Here is a 26,205-nt window from a genome sequence, read left to right as displayed (position 1 = left end):
ATGTAAAGACTGAGTATATTTTTTAAGTTTCAATCACAGTCACAAAACACACAGGATAAAACAAAGATGGACAAAAAATGACAAGAGACAATATTCTAAATAAAATCTATACTTCAGTGACTACATTCAGAATCTTCAAAGAAGGAAAGAAATTGCAATTAAAAACACACTAATTTTGATACATTAGTACATCACTCAATAAGCATTTCAAACACACTGGAAATCATTTTCCAAATATCAATACATTTTCCTTTTAGTTCAATAAAAATAAAATAGCAAATAATATTCAGTCAAACTGTGATAGCTAGTCCCTGGGAGAAGTAGCCAACCCCACATAACTAGTCATTTCCTACAGACAGTCAAACATTCAAGAAAAATAATTAGTTATGTTTGCTGGAAATCTATTCCATGCATCCGTTACTCTGCAGGAAAGTCTTGCTTGATGTTTGATAATTTTACATTTATGTCTACTGGTTTTGCAAGAGCAAGTGAAGAGCAATTGTCTGCCATATCCAATACCCCTCTTTGTTTTGTTTCCCCTTTGTTTTTCATTCACTGAAAACATGTTCTTTTGAATCTTCCTTCAAAGCTTGGACTCTAAAATCATCCTGGTCACCGTTCCCTGAACTTTCTATAATGAGTCAATGTTCCTTTCAAAGTAGAGATGCCAAAGCTGCGCAGAATATTCTAAATGAATTAAATAGGGATAAAATAACTTGTTTCAACTTGCAACTGACTGCTCTTCAGATGTGCCCTGGTATTCGATTACCTTGTTGATAAGCTTCACATTGACTAGACCAATATAATATTGATTCAGCATATCCAGTTGTTCATTTTTCTACCCTTACCGATAGATACCTATTCATTATGTGCTTGTATTTTATGTTTTTTTGTTTCCTCTTCCTGCTCATTTATTCAAATTCTCGATAGGATTGAATTTTTTCAATTGTTCAAAATAATCAGTCTGAGCAAAAGACTGCATTTATCCAAGTTAAACTATCACCTGCTATTCCTGTTATCCGTCTGATTTAATCTGAATGCAATTGTTTTCCCTTATGTTGATTACTTATTAGTCTTACCAAATGTTATAACATTACAAGATATAGCTCTCTCTTCCATATTCATGTCAATGTAAACAGATTCAGAACAAACTCACTGCTTCCCAGTTACAGATGTTTCCATTTAACATCACAGTCTGCTTTCTATATTCAAGACAGTTTCTAGTCCAATCAACAACAACAAATTACATTTGTTTCACATCAGGAGGACGTCCCAATGTGCTGGACATTCAGGGATTTGGACCCACAGAGGGGTTTGAGATCGGGGGGTGGAGCGCAGGGAGTGTAGGAGAGTGGCCGAATGCGCAGTCAAAGAAGAGGGTCTTAAGACATGCTTTGAAGGAGGCAAGGAAGGGAGCAAGACAAAGGGACCGGGGGATGGAGTTCCAAAGGGTGGGGGCATGTAATCAACTCAATCTTCTTTATAAACTTCCAATGATAAAGTGAAATCAGATGAGTTAAATACAATACTTGAGAAGGGAGAGAATGGAGTGAAAAGATGGAGCAATCGGAAAAACACACAGAAATAGTTCAGACACATCAGGAAAGGTATATAGAAATGTACTGGATCGTATGCTCAAAGGGCTGAATGGCCTCTTCCTGTTCTTATGTTCTTCCTATGTACGCTAAATAACTGCAAAGAGAATCTACAGCAACTAGATTTGTTCCAACTGAAAAAGAAGCAACCAAACTGCACATTCCCATTATCCAGGCCTTGTCAGGCTCCATTGGCTCTCTTTTGCAGAATGGATGAACTTCAAGATCCTCATACTCACCTACAAATCACTTTGTGCCCTACCACCTTCCTGCCTTTCCAACTTGCTCACACCCCACTTTACCACCCCCTTCACTTAGCTGGCTCTGGCCTTTTGCACATCCCCTGAGTTCTCCGCTCCACCATCGGCTGCTATGCCTTTAGCCACTATTCCTGAACCTCTGAAACTCCTTATCTCAATCCCTCGCCTTGGCCCCTCTTTACCCATCTTTAAATCGTACTAAGGACCTTCCTTTTCACCTATGCCTACAATCACCTTCCCTCTCACCCCAGCTCAGCGTCAAACTCCACCATTGTTCAGTGCTCCAAGATGCTACCACATGTGAAGGGGGCTATATAAATGCAAATAGTTGTTGTTGGAGGAGGAAAATATGTATCACTGTTTAATTCATGAAGAGATGCGGATGAGTTATTCGTAGAACTAAGAGAACATTATCTTGAGAAATTGTTAGCTCAGCACAATACAAATAAAACAAAGCATGGCCAATGTGTTACACCATGGCCTGGATGATCTAAGCCTGTGTGGTCCAACAGGCGGCTCTCGGGCTGCCATCAGCCCGGCGGGTGATTTTATCTGGCCCGAGGGCATTTCCAACATCCCAACCCATTCCCTCCCTCCCTGGTGAATGCCCCCCAACCTCGCCCAGGGCAGTGGTAGGAGCCGGCAGTTGGTTGCTTAGGATGCAGTGGTTAAGAGTCGCATTTGCCTTCCTGATAGACTGCAGTAAAGGCTCTCTGCGCTGCATCCTTCCAACGGCCAGCTCTTTCCACTGCCCTGGGTGGAACGTTCACCAGGGAGGCAGGGAACGGGTTGGAATATTGGAAAGGGTCACAGGCGGGATGTGGCCTGTGGGCCGCCAGCTGGCCCATGCTGTATGTGGCTGCGGAGCTTTCTCAAATAGGGAATCCAGCCCACGGCAGGCAAAAGGTCAGACCACCCTAATCTAAAGCATTGAACTACTGAGTGGAAGCAAGTTACTGAGTAGAAGCAGGTACTTCGCACAGTGAGGGAGGAGTTATCAGGAGGAAGCGATACCTCCACCAGGCTGCTCCAAGATACTTCCTGGTAACCGGCTACAGAGAAGCTTTGGAGGATGCCTGACAGCGGCTCTTCGGGCTGTTGGTTTAACTGGAGAACCAGGGTGGCAGATAGAGAACTGAACGGAGAAGGCTAGGTACAAAGTGCAACTTACTTGATGGACTGACATAGCAAAGACTCAGCTGAAATACTTACAAATGAGACACAAGTACTTATTCAAAATAATGTAAAACCAGCTGGCTTAAACTAGGGCAGGAAAGAAACAAAACAAGTCTAATAAAGCTCCACGCAATGGAAAAAACTCAGTGACCTTGCTGCCCTTTCTCATTCCAACTTTATCATTGTTGCAGTCTTGCTACACGCACAATTCAATGTGGGGCCTGTAGTAATTTGCAATGGGAAAGAGCAGCTAATGTTTTCTACACCAGTAATAGAATCCCCCTAATAAAGTGCAGGGTCCAAGTAAACTGGAGCATTGTCAATAAGCAATCACAATTTAGAGCCTTTCTCCCTTTGCTAGGTACATCACCTGGAAGCCATCTCAGCTAATATCATATACTGTTGTTATTGTTCTGAAAGTCAACACTCAGTCTAACTATTATCATAAAAAAATTTGCTCACTCAATCCATGACTGGTTATTGGCTGCCCACAAAATACAGATTATTATTATCATACTTCAATACAACTTTTTAAATTTATTCTCGCTAATGAAACAACAGCAATGGAAGCCAGGAGCAGCACCAGAACATCAGCCAACTTTGCTTGTGGCTTTTTCTCCACATCCCCTACAGCTATTTTGCAGCACCCAGTTGCAGAAACCAATGTCGCATATCATATCCTCTCAGAAGATACTGCGATCAAATCCTTCACTCAATGACATCCGCTTGCAAAGCATGTCACTTTGTATTTGATGCAACTACACCAAACATTCAGCAATTCGATGGAACAAAACTGCTGGCAATGAAAATCCAGCAGCTGGGAATGCCGGCAATAAGAAGACACGAGGCATCCAGGGGCTAAGATAGATCAACGTAAACCACCTGTATCACTCCAGTTTGATTCATTACAACAGAAATGCCAATCCCAGAAAACCCATAATGTAAACCCATTCTGAGTTTAAAGAGTGTCAAAAACTATTCAAATGTGGGACATCACAGCCAAACCGAACATGGGCCCCTCCTGACATCTACATATGCACAATTTCCAAACAGCTCATTGGAAATCGACCAGAAATGGAAACTTGCTTTGAGTTTTGCCTTCGTTAGGGAACTAATGTCTGCACAACTGTGTATGCTGAGATTAAGTAACTCAGCACAGACCAGGGGTTGAACCCAAGATTTTCCTGATCTGCACGGGTCAGTGCCATATTAGACATTATTTATTCTGGGAACCTTCAGAGAGGTTCAGGTTACACTTCATCAAGTAATATGGGCCAAACATTGTATTACAGAATTATATGGGTAAACAATCTCCATAGGGGATCACATTAGGCAAGGTTTAAATGACAATGAAACCTGCTGCTACAGTAATCAGGAAGCCTAAAACTTTAACCAAAAAAAATACAGTGGGAAATCTGACAGTCCCGCAGCCCGTCTAGCGGCAGCTGGGAGAGAAGAGGAGTCTTTGGGGTAGAGAGCCATCACAGCCAGGGGCTGAACTAGTCCAACGTAAGTTACCGTTTCGCTCCAGTCGACTTGCATCAACAGAAATGCCATTGTTGGTAGACACATTGTCGAAACTTACCCTGAGCCTGAAGAGTTTCAGCAACCTATTCAAGCAGCAGGTGGAGAGGCTTCATGGCCAAACCCAATCCTGACCTGATCTGACACCCACACATACATAATTTCCTCGTCGCTTTCCATCCCAAAGAAACATGGAATCCTGGCAAATATTCCCCTCCTCATCCAAATTTACCCCTAAATTTGAAATGAATTTGCTGTTCATCTCATTGCTGTTTATGGGATGTTGCTGATACAGACTAGTTGCCCTATTTGCCATATAACAACATTCATTCTCATTTCTAATCAATTATATTCCATAAAATCCTTCAAGATGTTTATTTTTTTTTACCTGAATGGTGTCTTCTCTCCCATCACAAACCTATCTGATTCCATATTTAAACTAAAGATATTTGCATCCACCACCTTCCTGGGCAAACTGTTACAGATTGCCACCACCCTCCACATAAAGTAACTATTGTTCTGGAGGTTTGAAACACAGGACAAACTGGAGGTTCTGCTGCATTTTGAGCCCCTGACACTTTTGCATTGCCTCCACACTCAGAGAGCACTCACAGCAAAATAATATTTTGCGCGAGCATGAATGATAGACTTGTAATACAATAGCATTAATTTAAACGTTCCCTTCAATTTCCCCCCTTGAGGTTGAATATTTCTTGAGCTTTAATCAAAATATAAATATTTTGCTAGAGACCAGAGGATAAAGTAACACAGTATTAAAGGATACGGGAAAAGCAGGGGGGAAAGGGATTACCATGCATCAGATAGCTCCACGCGGGGAACTTCTGAGCTGCAAATTTTCTCTGATTTCAGTGAAGAGAAATCTGTGAACGCCGGAATATAAGACGAAAACACCTCGGAAATCCACACCAAAGCAAACAGCAAATGAAAGCAAATGAAATTGATTAATAACATTTTAAGAACAATCTTCATCAGAAGGGAAAGAGAGTCAACTGACTCTTTGGCCTCTCTTCTTTCCCAGCTGCCGATATACAGGCTGTGGGACTGTCAGATTTCCCACTGTATTTTTTTATTCCAGATCTCTAGCATTCAGTTTTCCTTTTATTCTGATTTGTGCGTGAAAAATTCTTTTTCTCGTTCAATTGTTACTGTAACACAGAACTAGAAACATGGAGAAAAGCAAAATCTGGAGAAGTGTTTGAGGTAATGTTGATAGAGTAACAGCTGTAATCTTTTCCATTTCGGCAAACGGTTGATACAACTTATTTCAATGGCGAGTGTCAAAAGCCAAATAACAACCACAACAACAACTTGCATTTAAATAGTGCTCTTTGTGCAGGGTAGCATCCAGGAGCGCTTGATAATCAGGCAAGTCAGTATTCTGAAACACTATTCTGTGTGAGGCAACAGATAAATACAAGTTGTTGTTGTCATAATAAACCATTTGCCTGTTTAGCACTTTTCCTTTACCTATTAACCATTATATTGCTCTAATGAAAATCAATGAGAGTACATTTGCTTTTGCAAAATCCAACAATCTTATTCTTGTCAATGTTGTGAAACTTGAAAGTAAAAAAAAACACCCATGGAACAAACAACTATAGAAATCCCAATACCAAACATACACTGAACATTGCATTTAAAGTCACAGCTTGTAATTACCCCACCCCGAGAGTCCTTATTATCTGTCAAGCACAGTCATCTGTCTCCACCTTAAGCCAAAAATGTCAGTAAAAGTTGATCTCCTCCCACATAGTTTTTTGCTCCTTCAATTGCCAAAAACAATTTGACACCGTTCACATGGGATAATCCTTTTCAGATAAGGTGTGGAATTATAACCCATTAGTCCATGATTCAGGAACGTGTATCATCTTCACTCGGGCTCCTCACCTGTATCTTGGTCACACTTTTCTCAAAGTACCTATATTGCCATGTAATGAAAATCGTTTGAAACTCAAGTAACAAATCACCATCCAACTGTGATCTGAAGAGTTGGTGCGCTGCTCATTCCTTCCTTTCAACCACCAGTGGCCAAACTTTTAGCCACCCACCAGAAATTTCTCCTCAAATCTCCTCGCCTTTCATTTTTCTCTCACTGTCTTCAAAACCTCCTCAAATATCTATCTCATTGACTGTGTCTTTAGTCAACATCCTCCTCTGCATGATACATTAGAATACAATAGAATATACAGCACAGAAATAGGCCATTCGGCCCAATTGGTCTATGCCGGTGTTTATGCTTCACATGAGCCTCCTCCTGCCCATCCTCAACTAACCTTCAAGCATAACCGTCTATTCCTTTCTCGCTCATGTACCTATCTAGCTTTCCCTTAAATACATCTATTCTATGTATTGAAACACACAAGAGCAATCTAACCCTTCATACTGAGCACAGCTCAGAAACATCCCTTCCCACTGAGGGGTGCTTCTACCAGTTGGAATGACAGAGTCCCAACGAACAGCGAACCTCTCTGAATACCAATCAGGGTAGATGCCAAACACTGGGTTTATAAACATGAGTTCACAAACTCAGATCTTCAGTAATATCTTCCAGTAGCTGTCAACAACCCACTCTTTGCAGTTTCTTTGTCAGCTATTTGACTTACAAAGGACAACGTGTTGCATAACAAGATTCTTGAGGCTCAAGTCCAATGCCACGTATCAAGTTTACTCAATACCAACTGCTTAATCCAAATCTTCGGACGGAGAGTCTCGGCAAATAGATATGCCTAAGATTGGCCACTGCTCTTTGGGAAATGCTTTAAGGCAAGTTTCAATGTGAAAAGACACTACATAACATACAAAACCTATTTATTATTTTATTGAAATAATAACCCTGGCATCTGTTATATTTTCCGCATCAACAACAACAACAACAACGGGGACAACATCTCAAAGCGCATCACTGTAAAGAGTAGCAATGGTGTATTTTGTTGGCAAAATAAGCCTGAAAAGACGACTCTTAATGCCTGACAGCAAAAAAAAAAGCACTTTATTGGTGATCCAACCAAACGTTTGTCGGAATCTGGGGGTGGGGGGGGTTTGCCAGTGGGGGGTCGGTGTTCCTCACAGGTCATCACAAGGCAATCGGATGGGCGGTTAAACAAAGTCAAAGGCAATGTTAAGTCGAATCCTTCAGAGCCCTTCCCACCCAATCCCTTTTCGGAGGTGTGTGTGTTGCTGAGCAGCTGCCAACCCCGGACTGACGGTCCGCCTGAGTCAGGGATTTTACACAAGTGATGGCCAACGCCTAACAGGTGCAGTGCTGCGGCTCTGCCAAAGTGTCCTCTCACCGCACGTTCCTTAAACCTCTCTCTGTCGAAACCCAACGCGGCAGCGACAGCCGAGAAATAGCTGACGAGGGGTGACTTCGTTGGAGGAGGTTTTCGCCTCCGGCAAGAAACGCTGCGGTGATTTATGGTTTAATGCCACCGCCAACGCCATCACTTATCGAAGCTCTGCGGCGGCTCAAGAGTGAGAGTGAGAAGAGGGGGAAGAGATTTCGCTGCATTTCACATCCAGTGTGTGTGGCCCACGTGGCGGCAGTGAGAGCGGAAACCTTTCCTCACCTTTTTTACTCGGGAAATGTGCACTCTATCCCGGACTCTACAATCATACACACGTACAACAGTTCAACATCGCAATGCGATCTTCCACTGCACATCGCCGCCGACTTTCCCGACCCCCCGGAGAGAGACAGAGACAGAGAGAGAGAGACAGAGAGAGAGAGAGGTGTTTTCTATTGATTCCGATGAGATTCGGGGGTGGAAATGCAGTGCACAAAAGATGCAAAATACACTGTCCTGAGCCCCGACCTTCACAAGGTCTGACCATAACCCCAGGTCCTGCCCTCCCTGACCAGGGCCCCAGGTCCTGCCCTCCCTGACCATAACCCCAGGTCCTGCCCTCCCTGACCAGGGCCCCAGGTCCTGCCCTCCCTGACCAGGGCCCCAGGTCCTGCCCTCCCTGACCAGGGCCCCGGGTCCTGCCCTCCCTGACCAGGGCCCCAGGTCCTGCCCTCCCTGACCAGGGCCCCAGGTCCTGCCCTCCCTGACCAGGGCCCCAGGTCCTGCCCTCCCTGACCAGGGCCCCGGTCCTGCCCTCCCTGACCAGGGCCCCGGGTCCTGCCCTCCCTGACCAGGGCCCCGGGTCCTGCCCTCCCTGACCATGGCCCCGGGTCCTGCCCTCCCTGACCATGGCCCCGGGTCCTGCCCTCCCTGACCATGGCCCGGGTCCTGCCCTCCCTGACCATGGCCCGGTCCTGCCCTCCCTGACCATGGCCCCGGTCCTGCCCTCCCTGACCATGGCCCCGGGTCCTGCCCTCCCTGACCATGGCCCCGGGTCCTGCCCTCCCTGACCATGGCCCCGGGTCCTGCCCTCCCTGACCATGGCCCCGGGTCCTGCCCTCCCTGACCATGGCCCCGGGTCCTGCCCTCCCTGACCATGGCCCCGGGTCCTGCCCTCCCTGACCAGGGCCCCGGGTCCTGCCCTCCCTGACCAGGGCCCCGGGTCCTGCCCTCCCTGACCAGGGCCCCGGGTCCTGCCCTCCCTGACCAGGGCCCGGGTCCTGCCCTCCCTGACCAGGGCCCCGGGTCCTGCCCTCCCTGACCAGGGCCCCGGGTCCTGCCCTCCCTGACCAGGGCCCCGGGTCCTGCCCTCCCTGACCAGGGCCCCAGGTCCTGCCCTCCCTGACCAGGGCCCCGGGTCCTGCCCTCCCTGACCAGGGCCCCGCACTTAACACATTCTCCTCTCCCTTTCTGTCCTCCCATTCCTGCTCACCCCCTCTGTCTGCCACAGGTGAAGCTTATTTCCCTCTGATCTCCCCATCACTTACATCGTACCCACTTTCAGTGCAGAGCTCTTAAAGGACATCTCTCCCCCCCCTCCCCCTCCCCCCCAGGATCAGTGCAGCCTCACACTAACACAGCCACTGATCTGATCTTAACTCAAAGGGACAGAGTCTCTGTCTGTCTGTCGGTGTCCACCACCTTCAGTGCAAATATCCTGTGTTGAATGTGAATTGAAATTGGATCAGGGAAACCGATATCTAACACTCCAGCAATGTCTTACCCCTCAACTCCATCCTCTCACACTTTAGCCAAATACAAATAGATGCACTGTGTGTGTGTGTGGGGGGGGGGGGGGGGGGAGAGATGACTTTGATCCCCCAGAAAACGTGTGCCCAGATCTTCCCACCACAAATGCTCCTATTTACTTTAGTGGCGCCGACCATTCACAGTAACAGTTCCTTACTGTTGAAATCCTCTCTGGTATCCCGTGTGTGAGTGTGTGAGTGAGTGGTTAGTGCAGTCGCTCTTTGTAACAGATGTGCTCCGCTCTCAGGGTCAGACTGTCTTTGACAGGTGCAGAGTGCATTGCAGTGGATTCCAACACAGCCTCTCACACACACCACAACCCCCCAACCCCCCCCACACACACACTCCCCACACACACCACAACCCCCCCCCACACCCACCCCCACACACACCACAACCCCACACACACACACCACACCCCCCCCCACACACACCACACCCCCACCACACACCCCCACACACACACACCACAACCCCCCCCAACACACACACCACAACCCCCCCACACACACACCACACCCCCCCCCCCCCACACACACCACCCCCCACACACACCACACACCCCCCCCACACACCTCACCCCCCACACACACCTCAACCCCACACACCCCCACACACCACAACCCCCCAACCCCCCCACACACACACCACCCACACACACCACAACCCCACACACACACCCCCCCCCCCCCCACCACACACACCCCCACACACACCACACCCCACACACACACACCACACCCCCCCCAACACCCCCCCCCCCCACACACACACCACCCCACACACACACACACACCCCCACACACACCACAACCCCACACACACACACCACACACACTCCACACACACACCACCCCCCCCCACACACACACACCACCCCCCCCCCACACACCACAACCCCCACCCCCACACACACCACACCCCCCCACACACACACCACCCCCCCACACACACACCACCCCCCCCCACACACACCACAACCCCCCACACACACCACACCCCCCCCCACACACACACCAACCCCACCCACACACACCACAACACCCCCCCACACACACACCACACACACACACACACACACACACCACCCCCACACACACACACCACACACACACACACCACAAACCCCCCCTCCTCACACACCTCACCCCCCCACACACACACACACACCTCAACACCCCCCCCCACACACACCACAACCCCACACACACACACACACACACCTCACCCCCCCCCACACACACACCACCCCCCCCCCCCCACACACACACCTCACCCCCCCACCCCACACACACACCACAACCCCCCCCCCACACACACCACAACCCCCACCCCCCCACACAACACCAACCACAACCGCCACCCTCCCCCACACACACACCACAACCCCCCCCCACACACACCACAACCCCCCCCACACACACACCACACCACACCCCCCCCACACACACACCACAACCCCCCCCCACACACACCAGACCACACCCCCCCACACACACACCACAACCCCCCCCCCCACCCACACACACCACAACCCCCCCCACACACACACACCACACCCCCCACCCACACACACACACACCACACCCCCCCCTCACACACACACCACAACCCCCCCACACACACACCTCATCCCCCCCCCCACACACACACACCACAACCTCCCCCCCACACCTCAAACCCCCTACCCCCATACACACACCACAAACACCCCCCCCCCACACACACACACACACCTCACCCCCCACACACACCTCACCCCCCCTCACACACACCACAACCCCCCCACACACACACACACCTCATCCCCCCCCCACACACACACCACAACCTCCCCCCACACCTCAAACCCCCTACCCCCATACACACACCACAAACACCCCCCCACACACACACACACCTTAAACACCCCCACCCTCACCCCCCCACACACACAAACACACCTCAAACCCCCCCACACACACCTCACCCCCTCCCCCCACACACACACACCTCACTCCCCCCCCACACACACCTCACTCTCCCCCCACACACACCTCACTCCCCCCCACACACACCTCACTCCCCCCCCCCACACACCTCACTCCCTCCCCACACACATCTCACCCCCACCCCCACACCTCATCTCCCCCACACCTCATCCCGCCCCCCCCCCACACACAGACCTCACCCCCCCACACACACACCTCAACACCCCCACACACACCTTAAACAGCCCCCCCCCACACACCTCAACACCCCCCCCACACACCTCAACACCCCCACACACACCTTAAACAGCCCCCCCACACACCTCAAACAGCCCCCCACACACACCTCAACACCCCCCCACACACACCTCAACACCCCCACACACACCTTAAACAGCCCCCCACACACACACCTCAACACCCCCCCACACACACCTCAACACCCCCCCACACACACCTCAACACCCCCACACACACCTTAAACAGCCCCCCCACACACCTCAAACAGTCCCCCACACACACACCTCAAACAGTCCCCCACACACACACCTGAAACACCCCCCCCCACACACATACCTGAAACAGCCCCCCCACACACCTCAAACAGCCCCCCCCACACACCTCAAACAGCCCCCCCACACGCACCTCAAACACCCCCCCACACACACACACCTGAAATAGCCCCCCACACACCTCAAACAGCCCCCCCACACACACACCTCAAACAGCACCCCCCCACACGCACCTCAAACAGCCCCCCCACACGCACCTCAAACATCCCCCCCCCACACCGCAAACAGCCCCCCCACACACACACCTCAAACAGCCCCCCACACACCTCAAACAGCCCCCTTCCAGCTCCACTGCACAGCCAGGAGACCTGGCCACTGAACAAGTCACTTACTTGCACTCAGGAAGCTCTGCTGGATTGCACACACCGGTTCTTCAGGACTCCGTGTAAAAGGCTGACAGCACAGACCCGTGCGATCACTTCACTGACTTGCTTACCTGTCGTGCTCTTGTGTCATCTTCTTTTCCCCCCACCTCGATCGGTCAAACTGGACTTTCTAGTTGGGACAGAAAGGGGATCAGCTCACATTGGCTCAGGTGGTGTCTGGATCAACCTGGAGACTCTCCGATCGGTGCAAAGAGATAAACTGTTTATATATATATATATATTGTTAGAGTTTATGTTACTTTCCCTCCCTCCTTCCTCTCTCTCTCTCTCTCTCTCTCTCTGTCTCTTGGCGGTGTGGCCGAGATGGAGAGGAGAGTTGGTTGTGAATTTGTTTGCTGTTCTGTTGGATTGTCTGTAGGTGTTTCACCTCCTGTGTAGAGAGCTGACCTGATTGGATATGCTAATCAGCACAGGTACTTCGGGTGTGGACTCCACGTCTGTATTGCAGTGTACATACAACACCAGGGATGTGGCAGGCCATCCGGTCAATAATACTTGAACTTGTCCCAACACCCCAACCCAACCGAGGGACGCTGCTGTGCGCAATTGGCTGCCGCGTTTCGCCCACAAAATACACAGTCAATTCACTTTGCAGTGAAAGCGCTTTGAGACGTCGAGAAGATGTGATAATCAAATGCAAGAATTATTATATTCCGTGAGGCGTTTTGAGACAGCTCAACGATGCGATTAGGCGCTGTATCAAATATAAGGATTATTATTATTTATTAACCCCAATAAAATGCATGAAAACGTTTTGGGTGTAACTTTGAACCGTAGTGGCTGTTATTTTTTTTGGTCAGCCTAGCATCCGATCTGTGTGTCAGGTGTGTCAGCTGGCTCAGTTCGTACTTAGGCCTTTGAGTCAACAACAACAACAACTTTGATTTATATAGCGCCCTCCACACCGGACAGCATCTCAGAGTCAGAAGGTTGTGGTTTCAAGCCCTTCTGAACTTTGAACTCACAGTCTACGGCTGTCACTCCATTGCAGTGCAGGGGTTTGCTGTACTATAGAAGGTGCCATGCTTTGTATGAGATGTTTCACCAAGTTCTCATCGACTTGTTCCGGTGAATGTTAAAAAGTCCCCTTCACTATTTGAAAAGGGAGAGTTTCCTAGAGCCTTGGTCAACAATCCCCCAGTAAAAATTGTCATTCACTTCATGGTTGTTTATGACACATTGCTGTGGGCAAAATTGGCTGCTGTGTTCGTCCACAAAAATACCCTGCCACTACTATGCTTTATAATAAATCCTTTGAAGTGTTTTGAGATGACCTCCTGATATTGTAAGGTGTTATATCAAATGCAAGGATTAGTATCATGTGGAAACCGATCACCGTGCTTAAGACTATGCAAACCAAACTGAGAGTTTCACATATGTATGCCACCTACACAAAGAAATTTCCCCGTGTCTGGAATGGAATGCGCTTCAGGGATGTACCTTGCTTCCATAATTCTGGAGAGTATTAGGTGCAGGTTGGCAAGAGCTGAGGTTTGGGGATCGTAGAGTGTCCAACTGCTGCAGTTCAATGAGCTAACACTGCATAGAACTGAGTTCAACTAGCTGCCATTGCAATGCTTGCCTTTGAGATCCCTGTATGGCAAGTTTCCTTCTGCCTGTCCAGCTGGGACCACCTTACCCATTAGGGTTTTGGCTTGGGTTAACAGGAAGTTAGTGAGAAGAATCCCTGCTCCCAGTGATCAATCTGCCCCTCGAAGACCAGGCAACGAACTGGGCTTGCTAGTCTGTCATCAGCAGTGCCTTGGAATTGCGTGCAGATTTCTGGAGGAATTCTTTAGTTGACTGTACTGAAGTTTTGCAATTTACACTATACTGTAGTGGAAATCAAGGCAGCTGATTGAAACAGTCAATCAACCTCAAAACAATTAATAAATTGCATTTATATAGCATCTTTCACATAGCTTAAATATCTTGGGGGCTTATCAAATAATAATACTATAATATTAATCCTTGCATTTGATATAGGGCCTTATCATGTCTTCGAGACGTCTCAAAGAGCTTCACAGAATATACTGTAAACTGAATTGTGGGCGAAACACAGCAGCTAACTGCGAACAGCAGTGTCCCACAAACAGTCGTGGACTGAGTGACCAAATTATTATTATTTTTGATTTGATTTAGTTTTTGAAGAGTTTATTACCCCCAGAAAAGCGATCCGACAATCGACTAACAACTACAACTTGCATTTATATAGCACCCCTCATGCAGGGTAGCGTCTCTGAATGCTAATAACCGGGTTCCTACTTACTGCTGGTAAACAGAGGTGTGTGGAGTAAGGAAACTTGCCTAACGTTTTGCCCTGTTCAGGAATCGAACCCAGGTCCTCTCGCTTGCGAGGCAAGTGCTCTAACCACTATGCTACAGGAATATGACAGATATGTCAAGCAGAAGAAAAAAGGGAGAAAAAAGGATAATAATAATCCTTGCAGTCAGTGAGATGTCTCAAAGCGCTTCACAGGATACACTGAAAGTGGAGTGACTGCATATTTTGTGGGAGAAACGCGGCAGCCAAAAACAAAGAGAAGACACAAATTGCAGAAATTTTGAAAGAGAATTCAAGGAGCAGGGTTATTGTGGCTGAAGGTTCAACCAGCAATGGTGGATCAGAGGGCATGAGAAATGAGCAGTAAAGCTGAATTGAAAAATTGGGGGGTACATGCTGGAGAAAAAGAGTGTGAACAAGAATGAGATTGTATTGCGGTGTGACTGGGTAGGGATCTGAAGATCAGGACATGGATCTTAAAGTCACTTGCTGGGAGACTGAGGGGCAGTAAAGTTAAGTGACGATGGGAGTAATCAATGTGCAGAGATGGGTTAAGGGGGGAATATGAGCTGTAGAGATTTGGATGTAGGAGTCCTGCAGCTCAGTGGCTGGAGCACTCGCCTTGTAAGCGAGAGCCTTGGGTTCGATTCCCGGCAGGGCGAAACCTTGGGCAAGTTTCCTTACTCCACAACCCTAATAATAATCCCTCAAGAAAGAAAAAGCAATAAAATTGGTCAGTTTAATTCAATACTGTTTGTGGGACACTGCTGTGCGTAATTGGCTGCCACATTTCGCCCCCATATATACAATCAACTCACTTTACAGCATATTCTGTGAAAAGCTTTGAGACGTCTAGAAGACATGAAAAGCACTATATCAAATGCAAGGATTATTATTATTATTATTGGGTGTGTTTGAGCTTGTGGAAGGTAGAGCTGGGAGAGTCAGCTAGGAGAACTTTGGACAAGTTTATCTTCAATGTCGATAAAGGTATGAATGTGCATTTTAGCAGTAGAGCAGATGAAGTAAAATAAATAGGCAACGTTCCAGAGATGGTAAAAGCAATGAGATTTGGTTAGGAGGCCAAGCAGATCCCATGACTGCGTACTGGCTGATTAGGCCTGAACCAGTTGCCAGTGAGGTTGTTGGAGTCAGAACCAGAGGCAAAAAAGTGCTGACGAGAACCAAATAAAAAAGGATTTGGTTTTGGTCACATTTAACTGAAGAAATGTAAGATTCATCCGAGGCTTGATGTCTGATCGTCAGAACAACAATCGTGTAATTGAGAATGATGGAGAGTTTGGGAGGGGGAATTAACACAAATGAAACACTGTTAATCCATAAGTGTAGGAAACATCAGGAAAATAAGGAGATTTGCATCTCTCTGCCTGGGGTGAATTTGTACCTGAGGCTCAGAGATAAAAAGACACGTTTATTATGCTGCACTACTCAGTTTCTTCTGCTGCATGTTGCATTTCCTATCAGGAAAGTTATGTTTTGTGGTTTACATGCCCAGAAATGTGCTGCTCTGCATAAATCTTATCAAGTGACCCAAACTACTGTACACTGCACCTGCTACAAATGCACTGTGATGTCTCAAATGCTATACATATTATAACATGTCCTTATAGAAATATATACACTGGTAAAACAGAGTACTATGAATAAATACAATGAAGACACATAGGAATGATACCACACCCAATGCAGCCGAAACCCTCGTCCACACCCTTGTCACCTCTCGCCTCGACTTTTGAAACGCCCTCCTCGCTGGTCTCCCCGGCTCCACTATCCACAAAAACCAACTGCTCCAAAACTCTGCTGCCCATGTACTCTCTCGTACTAAGCTCTGCACCCTCATCACAACAGTCTCGCCAAGCTCCACTGGCTTCCATCACAGAACGTATCAACTTCAAGATCCTCACACTCATTTACCTTCACGCCATTCCAGCTCCCTACCTCTCTGACCTGCTTATTCCCCACACTACCACCCTCAACCTCCACTCACTAGCTCCTGCCTCCTGCTTGTCCCTCGTCCAATCCTATTCACTATGGGTGGCCGTGTTTTCAGCCACTAGCCCTCGAAACTCAGGAACTCTCTCCCTTAATACCTCTGCCTTGCTTCCTCCTTCTCCATTTTCAAATCACACCTCAAGACCTTCTTCTTTGACCATGCCTCCAGTCACCTCCCCCATTCCCCCAGCTCAGCATCACTGTTAAGCGCTCCTGCGTGAAGGTCACTATATAACAACAAAATTACATTGTATAGTTGTTCTTGTTGACATAAACATGCAGAACATCCTGCTCATCAGGTTTTCGGTGAATAAAATCACCAACATTGTTAATTTAACATGGGGAATTTTGAACATACAACGGAAAGACTCACCTCCAATCTACAGAGTAATAAAAAAGGATCTGAACAAATGTACAGGTCCAAGAATGGTCCAAGGTGGCATGAATCATTGATTTCTTAAAATACGTGGAGTCCTGTAGCTCAGTGGTTAGAGCACTCCCCTCTCAAGCGAGAGACTGGGTTTGATTCCGGGCAGGGTGAAATGTTGAGCAAGTTTTCTTACTCCACACATCTCTGTTTACCCAGCAGTAAATAGCGTATCCAAAGCTAGAGAGGTTGTTAGTTGATTGCGGATCACGTTTCTGGGGATAATAATCCTTCGAAAAAAATAATAATTTGGTCACTCAATCCACGACTGTTTGTGGGACGCTGCTGTGCACAATTGGCTGCCGTGTTTTGCCCACAAAATATACAGCCAATTCACTTTACAGTAATAATAGTAAGTATATTCTGTGAAGAGCTTTGCGACGTCTTGAAGATGTGAAAAGCGGTATGTCAAATGCAAGGATTATTTTATCACTATTATACATACATTCGCAAACAAAAACTTCACAAAAGCTGGGTTGACTGACAATTCTTGAAAGGAAAGCTAAATGATCTGAGACATATTAACTGGTATCTTGTAACTGCAAACACAAATGATTCAGTAAAAAACATTGAGATACAACATGCTCAAAGCACTTAATTTCAGAACAACGAAATTGCAAACAGAATTGTTGCATTCTTTGTTAGTCCTATGGAAGGCAGTGAATCTCTGTTTATCTTTCATTTATGCATGCAACCCCAGAGTTCAGCAGGTTTTGATACTCTTGATATATACACTGTGGTGACAGGTTGAGACAAAGGCAATTGACACTTGATTCTACAAGTCACTACATGTTTAGTTTTGCAGTTCCCACTACTAGGAAATTTCTGTGTCACGGATAAATGATTTTGCCTTGGGGTTAAAAAAACAAGGGGTTGGGGGGAAATCACTCCATCATTGTCACTCTATTTATTTGGTCTCTAGTTTTGGGTATGCCTCGCAGTGTATCTGTACTGTGTTTTCCTTCTTTCCAAAAGTATATACACATTCATAAAAATATTAATAATACATTAAAGTGACATGGGAGCAGAGAAACAGAAACTAAATTTAGTTAGAAAACAAGGTAGCGAATTTTTACTCCCACTTTTATTCATATTGCAGTATTTTGTATTTAAATTTCAGTACAAATGAGATTGTAAATGAAATCCTAATATGTAGCTATCAGTTCTCATGGTGTTCTGTCCAATATCCCTCCATCTTTCAAGTGCACCATAAAATAGATTAATTCATCTCATCTCACTGCAGTTGACAGAATATCACTGTTACAAATTAAATGTTACTGTTGCCTAGAACAACTCTGATTATAAATCATTCTGGGAAGCACTTCATAGATCTCAATGTGATAGGTATTGTATCAAATGTAAGTATTATTCATAGTTCCACACAGAATAAGTAACAGTTGGGAATATTGATGCTGTTTTAAGCTTTCTATATTAAAAAAATTGTAAAAGATATAGCATATTTCAAATCTGGAGGTCCTCTCAAAGCGCTTCACAGGATTTTAGTGTAAAGTGTAGTGACTATATTTCTAGATGAATGCAAAATATTGTGCACAGCAACATACCACAAATAGATATTAAGTCAATAATAATAATCCTTGCATTTGATATAGCGCCTTATCACATTGTTGAGACTTTTCAAAGTGCTTCACGGATTATATTGTAAAGTGGATTGATTGTGTATTTGTGAGCGAAACAACCAATTTTATCTGGATGAATGTTGACCAGGACACCGGGAGAAACTTTCTTCCCTGATCAAGTAATGTCATGGGATCTTTAACGTCCACCTGAACAGGGAGCCAGGGTTTCGGTTTGACATCTCATCCGATGAACAGCATCTCCTCCAGCACTGGACTGGAGTGTCAGCCTAGAATATGTGAGCTCAAAGTCCCAACGTGGGGCTTGAATCCACAGACTTCTAACTCAGAAGGTACACCAACTGAGTCAGGATGATACTCCCAGTATAAATAAGTGCTATAAATGAATAAAGGTTGAAGGTAGAGAGATGAACAAATATGCCTAATCTCCAATGTTTAATTAAAAACTACCTAATAATCCACTTTTTCACTGTACCTACCAGTCACAGGAGGAGGTGGCATCAGAGAGAATTCAATCTCCAAAGTCAGGCCCAGTATCTCACTTCATTTTGAGAAACTCATGATGGGAATGACTCTTGAAGCCGAGACAAATGGTGGAAATGCCTGGAATCCAAAGACTAATTGTGCAAACTGAGATAGAACAATAATGCTAAACAATGAGAGTCAAACTCTCTGAACAAGCCTGAAATCTCTTAAGCCAAAAGGTCATAAACCTCAGAGTGCCTGAAGCAAGAAAATAGACAAAATAATAGCCCAGGCTTCTTTCTCTAAATGCCCAGAATTATTTTAACCATGGCACTTTGAGTTTAGCAGCTCTCAAAGAAAGAACCTCAAACAAACAATGCAATTAGTGGAGTGGCAGAAGAGAAAACATTAAATAATCTTTTTGTGTTGCAACCAAATTTTCTCCTTGTGTCTTATGCTGGTGACCAGCTGAGAAGCTGCCTCTAACTACAGAGATCCTTTTCGATCTCTGAGTTAAAAGGCAGCTATGCAGCTGGTCACTGGAAGGTATGCAAAAATAACCCAGTGGTGTTGTACATTCATGGTTCTTGCTGTGCTGCGTGAAAAGACTTTGAAATCATTATCTCTCACACTCCATGGACTTCATACGGAAGGAAAGAGCAATAGAAGGTAGTGAATTTGAAAACCTGATACAATATAATAAAGTGTACAATTGTAATCACCTTTACCCAAGAAAGCTATGAGCGTGCAACTTTATAGGCTAGTGCAGGCTGATCCTGTTTATAACCCGGTGGTTTAGGTCCATAAAATTAGGCCTGATTTATAATGAGGACTGATATATAATGGCTGCCCCAGGCCTTTTCTGGTATTGTACACCTGTCCTACACACAGACCCGCACTCTACCAGGGTATGAAGGCCTCCAACTGTTGGTACTCTTTCAGAAGGTACTGTGTTCTTTCACTGAGCCTCCACATAAGTCACATTTAATCAGAGGAGACTTCTTTGTACAAAATTCACTTCCATCTCCACATTTCTGCGAGTCGGGAAAATTGTTAAAATGGCCATTGTTTTTACCTACCAGACTATTTGGGGAGCACTTAACCTCTGGATTCATTAGGGCCTTAAACAATGGATGTTTCTGTGCTTATCCAAGTTTAATATCCACTCTCATTTGATCTCTGGAAGGTATCACGTTGAGTCCAGGTTTGTGCACACACACTCATATCCAGGGTTTAGCAGCCACCTTGATTGAAATGTAGATAGCTAAACATACATGCTCAAGCTCCACATTCCCAATTGGTAGTACCATCACTCAGAGAATATGTTCAAGCTGTGGGCAGGAGGATGGTGGCAATGCTCTCACACATTTCCTGCTGACCTGTGCTGCTTAACAGGAAGATTGCAGGGAGTTCCTAGGACCTGATAACCACATACTGAGTGCTGAAATCTGTGCTTGTCAAATCCAACGGGGGATAATAGCGCCAAGAAATAGAATTTCAGAATCAAGGTAATCCTCTGGGGCAGTCTCAGCAGTTCAGTTCCTGAGCCAGGCAGGTCGGCAGGACTCCAGGGCACTGCTGATGGTAGACCAGTTAGTCTGGCTCTTCTGCAGGATGTAGAGGGGGGATAGACAAATCACTAGGATTAGGGATTGTTTCCACATGATTACGGTTCTCCTGACAAGCCAAAGCCTAACGGTGGTCTTAGTTGGTCAAGCAGCAGGCAGTGCTCTAAATGGCAAGCTTTGCGAATTTAGCTGGTTAAACTCCAGCAGCCTCCCAACACACCCCAAGCCTTGGCTCTTGCCAGTCTAAGGCTGATTCTCTCCAGAATTAGGTTCACAGGGTGCATATTGCATTCCATTCAGAGGGAAATTTCTGTTTAGGTGGAATGCAAATGTGGCATTCAAAATTCTTAAACATGTATCAGAGACACCCAACTGATCAAAAAAAGAAACACCAGCAATTATCTCTAGCATTGATATTCCCACAATGTATACCGTGCAACGACCCTGGGAAAATCACCCCTTTCCTGCTCATCATTGGGTTTGTATTGGGGTTTATTGGGTTTGTATTGGGGTGTATTGTGGTATGTTGGGGTATATTGGTGTATATTGTGGTGTATTGGTGTATCTTGGGGTTTATTGGAGTATATCGGGGTGCATTGGAGTGTATGGGGTATATTGTGGGCAAATTTCTTTACTCCACATGGCTAATAACAATCTCTCCAAAACAAAAAACAATAATAAATTGGTCATTTTCAATCCACGACTGTTTGTGGGACACTGCTGTGCGCAATTGCCTGCCACGTTTCGCCCACAAATATAAGGTCAATTCACTTTATTTATTTATATATTCTGTGAAGCATTTTGAGATGTCTAGAAGACGTGAAATGCCCTATATCAAATGTAAGGATTATTATTATTATTATTATTATTATCTAATTAACCGAATAAAGGCTTTTTTATAAAATGAAAGAATATATTCCTTGCATTTGATAAAGCGCCTTATTGCGTTGTTGAGACGTCTCAAAGCGCTTCACAGGATATACTGTAAACTGAATTGATTGTATATTTTTTGGGCAAAACACAGTAGCCAATTGCATACAGCAGTGTCCCACAAACTGTCATGGATTGAGTAACCAAATTATTATTTGTTTTTNGAAGGCATTATAATCCCCGGAAAGGGATCCACCAATTGATTAATAATCGGGTTCCTACTTACTGCTAGGCAAACAGAGGTGTGTGGAGTAAGGAAACCTGCATAAAGTTTTGCCCTGTCCAGGTCCACTCGCTTACGAGGCAAGTGCTACAGGACTTGGCACTAATAATAATACATAAGTGAGAGAAAACATCAAGCATTGACTTGTGTGCTTGTAAAGAGACAAGGTGAGGAAGGTAATTTTTTTTTATTCAATACCATTCTTCTTAGTTATGAACACTATAATTATTTCCCTCCTCTTTCAGATGTACTCACGATTGACTACAATAAATTTATAGCTATAGTTAAAATTGTCGAGGGAGAAATGTGGTGGACACAAGATGAAGTTCTCACCCACGTGTAACAGACACAGGTCTGAATGGTTACCTCACAGATAGCGATCCTTGAGAGAAAATCTAAAAGATCGATTGATGCTCTTGGGCATCACCAGAAAAAGGCTTCAAAAAAATATTGTGCATTTAGCTATTTTAATTGCATTGCTAAGTATGTGTGTCACTAATTACAGGGAGTGCAAAAATAACACTGGGTTGAGCTGGCCTGGTTGAACTACAGCAATGATATAAGAAGTGAAACTAAGGCCCCTTTCCAAACAAAACAAATCGGTGGTAAATTCTGACAATAATGTAATGCACCAAACAACTAAGATATTTTAGACTCCTCCTTTCCCCTGGAGCTCTACAAACACTCAGCAGGGCCAAAGGTACAAAATGCTTGAAATGTGCAACAGTCCAATAATTACAACATCAACAACAACTGACATTTATGCAGCACCCTTCACGCCAGGCAGCATCTCGGACACCCCAAGAGCAATTAAAGTTGCTCCTTAATTAGCAACTTAGAGTATAGGTTAACGTTTCAGGTGTTATGACCGCCCTCACTCTCCCTGTCAGTCCTCCCCCTACTCGCCCCCCCATTCCGCCACCAACTGTCCCCTCTGCATCTGCCTACAAAATGTCCGCTCCCTCTCCAACAAAACACTCACCAACCAAGACCTCATAGTCGACGAAAACATCGACATTCTCGCCCTCACTGAAACCTGATCACGCCAGGTGATACTTCCCCCTGACAGAGGACACACCACCCGGCTACACCTTCCATCGTACCCCTCGACCTAACTGTGGTGCGGTGTAGCTCTCATCTTCCGGTCCCTGCTTGGCCTATCCCTGAGACCTGAGTTCAATTCCAGGCAGGGCGAAACCTTGGGCAAGTTTCCTTACTCCACACGCCTAATAATAATCCCTCCAAAACCAAAAACAATAATAAATTGGTCATTTTCAATCTACGACTGTTTGTGGGACATTGCTGTGCGCAATTGGCTGCCACGTTTGCCCACAAATATACAGTCAATTCACTTTACAGTGTGTTCTGTGAAGCACTTTGGGACGTCCTCCCGACGTGAAAAGCGCTATATCAAATGCAAGGATTATTATTATTATTATTATTATTATCCCCTTACTCCTCTGGAACCTTCCCCTCCTTTTGGGCACCAAATCCTTTATCACCACCCCGGCTCCTACCCATCCCTCCCTCCACCCCTTCGAACCCGTCTCCCACTCCTTTCTCACCACCGCTATAACCCACATGAAACCCATCCCTATCTCCCAGCTCCACCTCCTTGCCCCTCTACTCACAGACATTATAAACCTCTCCGTGTCCACTGGTACTGTTCCCACCCCATTAAAAATGGCCGCCATCATTTTTATCCTTAAAGAACCCTCCCTGGACCCATCTCTACTCTCAACTTACCGTCCCATCTCCAAACTCCCCTTCCTCTCCAAGGTCCTGGAACGAGTTGTTGCTTCCCAGCTTCACTCCTTCCTCTCCCGCCACGCCCTTCACGAACCTCTCCAATCGGGTTTCCGTGCCACCCACAGCACAGAAACAGCCCTGGTCAAAGTGACAAATGACATTCTGTCCATCTGCAACCAGGGCTCCCTCTGCCCTCATTCTCCTTGACCTCTCTGCTGCCTTCGACACTATCGACCACTCTATCCTCATCTACCGTCCCTCCTTTCACCTCAACCTTCACGGCTCTGTCCTTGATTGGTTCAAATCGTATCTCTCACACCACCTACACGTCACCTCCACAAACGGTTTCTCCTCTCGCCCCCACACCGTCTCGTGTGATGTTCCTCAGGGCTCTGTCCTTGGTCCCCTCCTCTTCAATATCTATATGCTCCCTCTTGGTGACATCATCCGCAGACAGAGGGTCAACTTCCATATGTATGCGGATGACACCCAACTCTACCTCTCTGTCTCCACCCTTGACTCCAGGATCACTGCTGTGCTGACAGAATGTCTGTCAGACATCAAGTCCTGGACGAGAGCTAATTTTCTTCAGTTGAACGTCAACAAGGCGGAGGTTATGATTGGCTCCCTTCAGCGCCTCCTCACCTCAGGCGCTGACAGCATCACCATTCATGGTTGCACACTCCACCTTGCTAAGCCAGTCCCGAACCTTGGGTTCTTGGTTGATCCTCAACTATCCTTTCTACCCCACATCTGTGCCATGACCCGCTCTGCTTTCCCCCAACTCCACAACGTCGCCCAGCTTCAACACTGTCTCACACTGCAGGCCACCGTAACCCTCATACATGCTTTAATTAATACATTGAGGCTCGACTTATGCAAACTCACTGCTTGTCGGCCTCTCTACTTCCTCCCTCCCAGATCATCCAGAACTCTGCAGCCGTGTCCTCTCCCGCATTAGGCTCCATGACCCTATCACTCTCATCCTCACCCGACTCCACTGGCTTCCCATCACACAGAGGAAACAGTTCAAGATCCTGGTTCTCACCTTCAAAGCCCTCCAAAGTCTTGCTCCCCCCAACCTCCGTGACCTCCTAACCCCCTACCATCCTGCTCATTCCCTGCGCTCCGCGGGCTCCGGCCTGCTTCATGTCCCCTGCCTCGTTCACCCCACTGTTGGCAGGCGGATCTTCTGCCACTCTGCCCCCATCCTCTGGAACTCCATCCCTCAGTCCCTCCGCCTCATCCCCTCCCTTGCCTCCTTCAAGACACTCCTCTTCAACCGTGCTTTCAATCTCCCTGCTTCTCCCCATGCCCTCCACCCGCCCCAATCCTGACCCCCAGCTCGGGTCCAAAACTCTGTCCGTCCAGCGCCTTGGGATGTCCTCCCGACGTGAAAGGCGCTATGCAAATGCAATTTTGTTGTTAGCTCTCATCCAGGACTTGATGCCTGATAGACATTTAGTCAAGACAGCAATGGTCCTGGAGTCAAGGGTGGAGGCAGAGAGGTAGAGTTCGGTGTGTGGAGTAAGGAAGACAATTCCCCTTGTTCTGGATCTGACATTTTCTATCTGTCATAACTGGATCTCCCTGTTCCACCTCCAGTGGGGTGAGCAGTCAAGTCAATCAGTCTCTTCCCTGCCATCCCTGCTAGTGCTTATTGCGTTTTGCCCACAAAATACATAGTCAATTCACTTTACAGTATATTCTGTGAATCGCTTTAAGATACCTCGACGGTATGATAAAGCTCTGTATAAAATGTAAGGATTATTATTATTGCGTTGACACTGGGGAATATCACAGGCCTCTGTTGGGGATTTTGCCTGACCTCTCCACAGTAGCTGTCTCGCTGAGATCTGAATCACCAGTGGAACCCGCTCGATCTCGTCACTGGACACAAGATGCCTCTTGAAATTTTTTTAATATATATTCAGTTATATTTCTGGTCATCCTCTTGTCCTGACAGTTGGTGCTTCAAAACAATCGAGTGATTCCAGAAAATTTTGGAGAGCTTCAATCCAGTTGACAAGTCCTCTTCCCTTGCCACCAACGCATGTCCTGTGGAGTCCTGTAGCTCAGTAGTCAGAGCACTTGCTTTGCAAGCGAGAGACCTGGATTGAATTCCCGGCAGGGTGAAACCTTGGGCAACTTTCCTTACTCCACACGCCTGATAATAATCCCTCAAGAAAAAAAACAATAATAAATTGGTCATTTCAATCCACAACTGTTTGTGGGACACTGCTGGGCGCAATTGGCTGCCGCATTTCGCCCACGAATATACAGTCAATTCAGTTTACAGTTTTTTCTGAAAGCGCTAATAGACTGTAAAGTGAATTGACTGTATATTTGGTGAA

General features: G+C 46.5%; 1 protein-coding gene across 2 annotated transcripts in view; it reads right to left on the bottom strand.

Annotated features, from left to right (window-relative positions):
- Window positions 1-12,851, bottom strand: part of grhl1 (grainyhead-like transcription factor 1) — a 64,480-nt gene extending 51,629 nt beyond the window's left edge. For both annotated transcript variants that reach the window (XM_007906491.2, XM_007906492.2), the window contains exon 1: window positions 12,648-12,851. In XM_007906491.2, the coding sequence (XP_007904682.2) occupies window positions 12,648-12,667 (20 nt within the window). In that variant the 5' untranslated portion in view covers window positions 12,668-12,851. The remainder of the gene's footprint in view (window positions 1-12,647) is intronic.
- Between the last annotated feature and the right edge of the window lie 13,354 nt (window positions 12,852-26,205).

Source organism: Callorhinchus milii, unplaced genomic scaffold (genome assembly GCF_018977255.1).
Source record: "Callorhinchus milii isolate IMCB2004 unplaced genomic scaffold, IMCB_Cmil_1.0 Scaffold3, whole genome shotgun sequence".
Classification (NCBI taxonomy): Eukaryota; Metazoa; Chordata; class Chondrichthyes; order Chimaeriformes; family Callorhinchidae; genus Callorhinchus; species Callorhinchus milii.
Note: the sequence above shows the minus strand (reverse complement) of the source record. Positions and strands in the feature narration are given on the sequence as shown.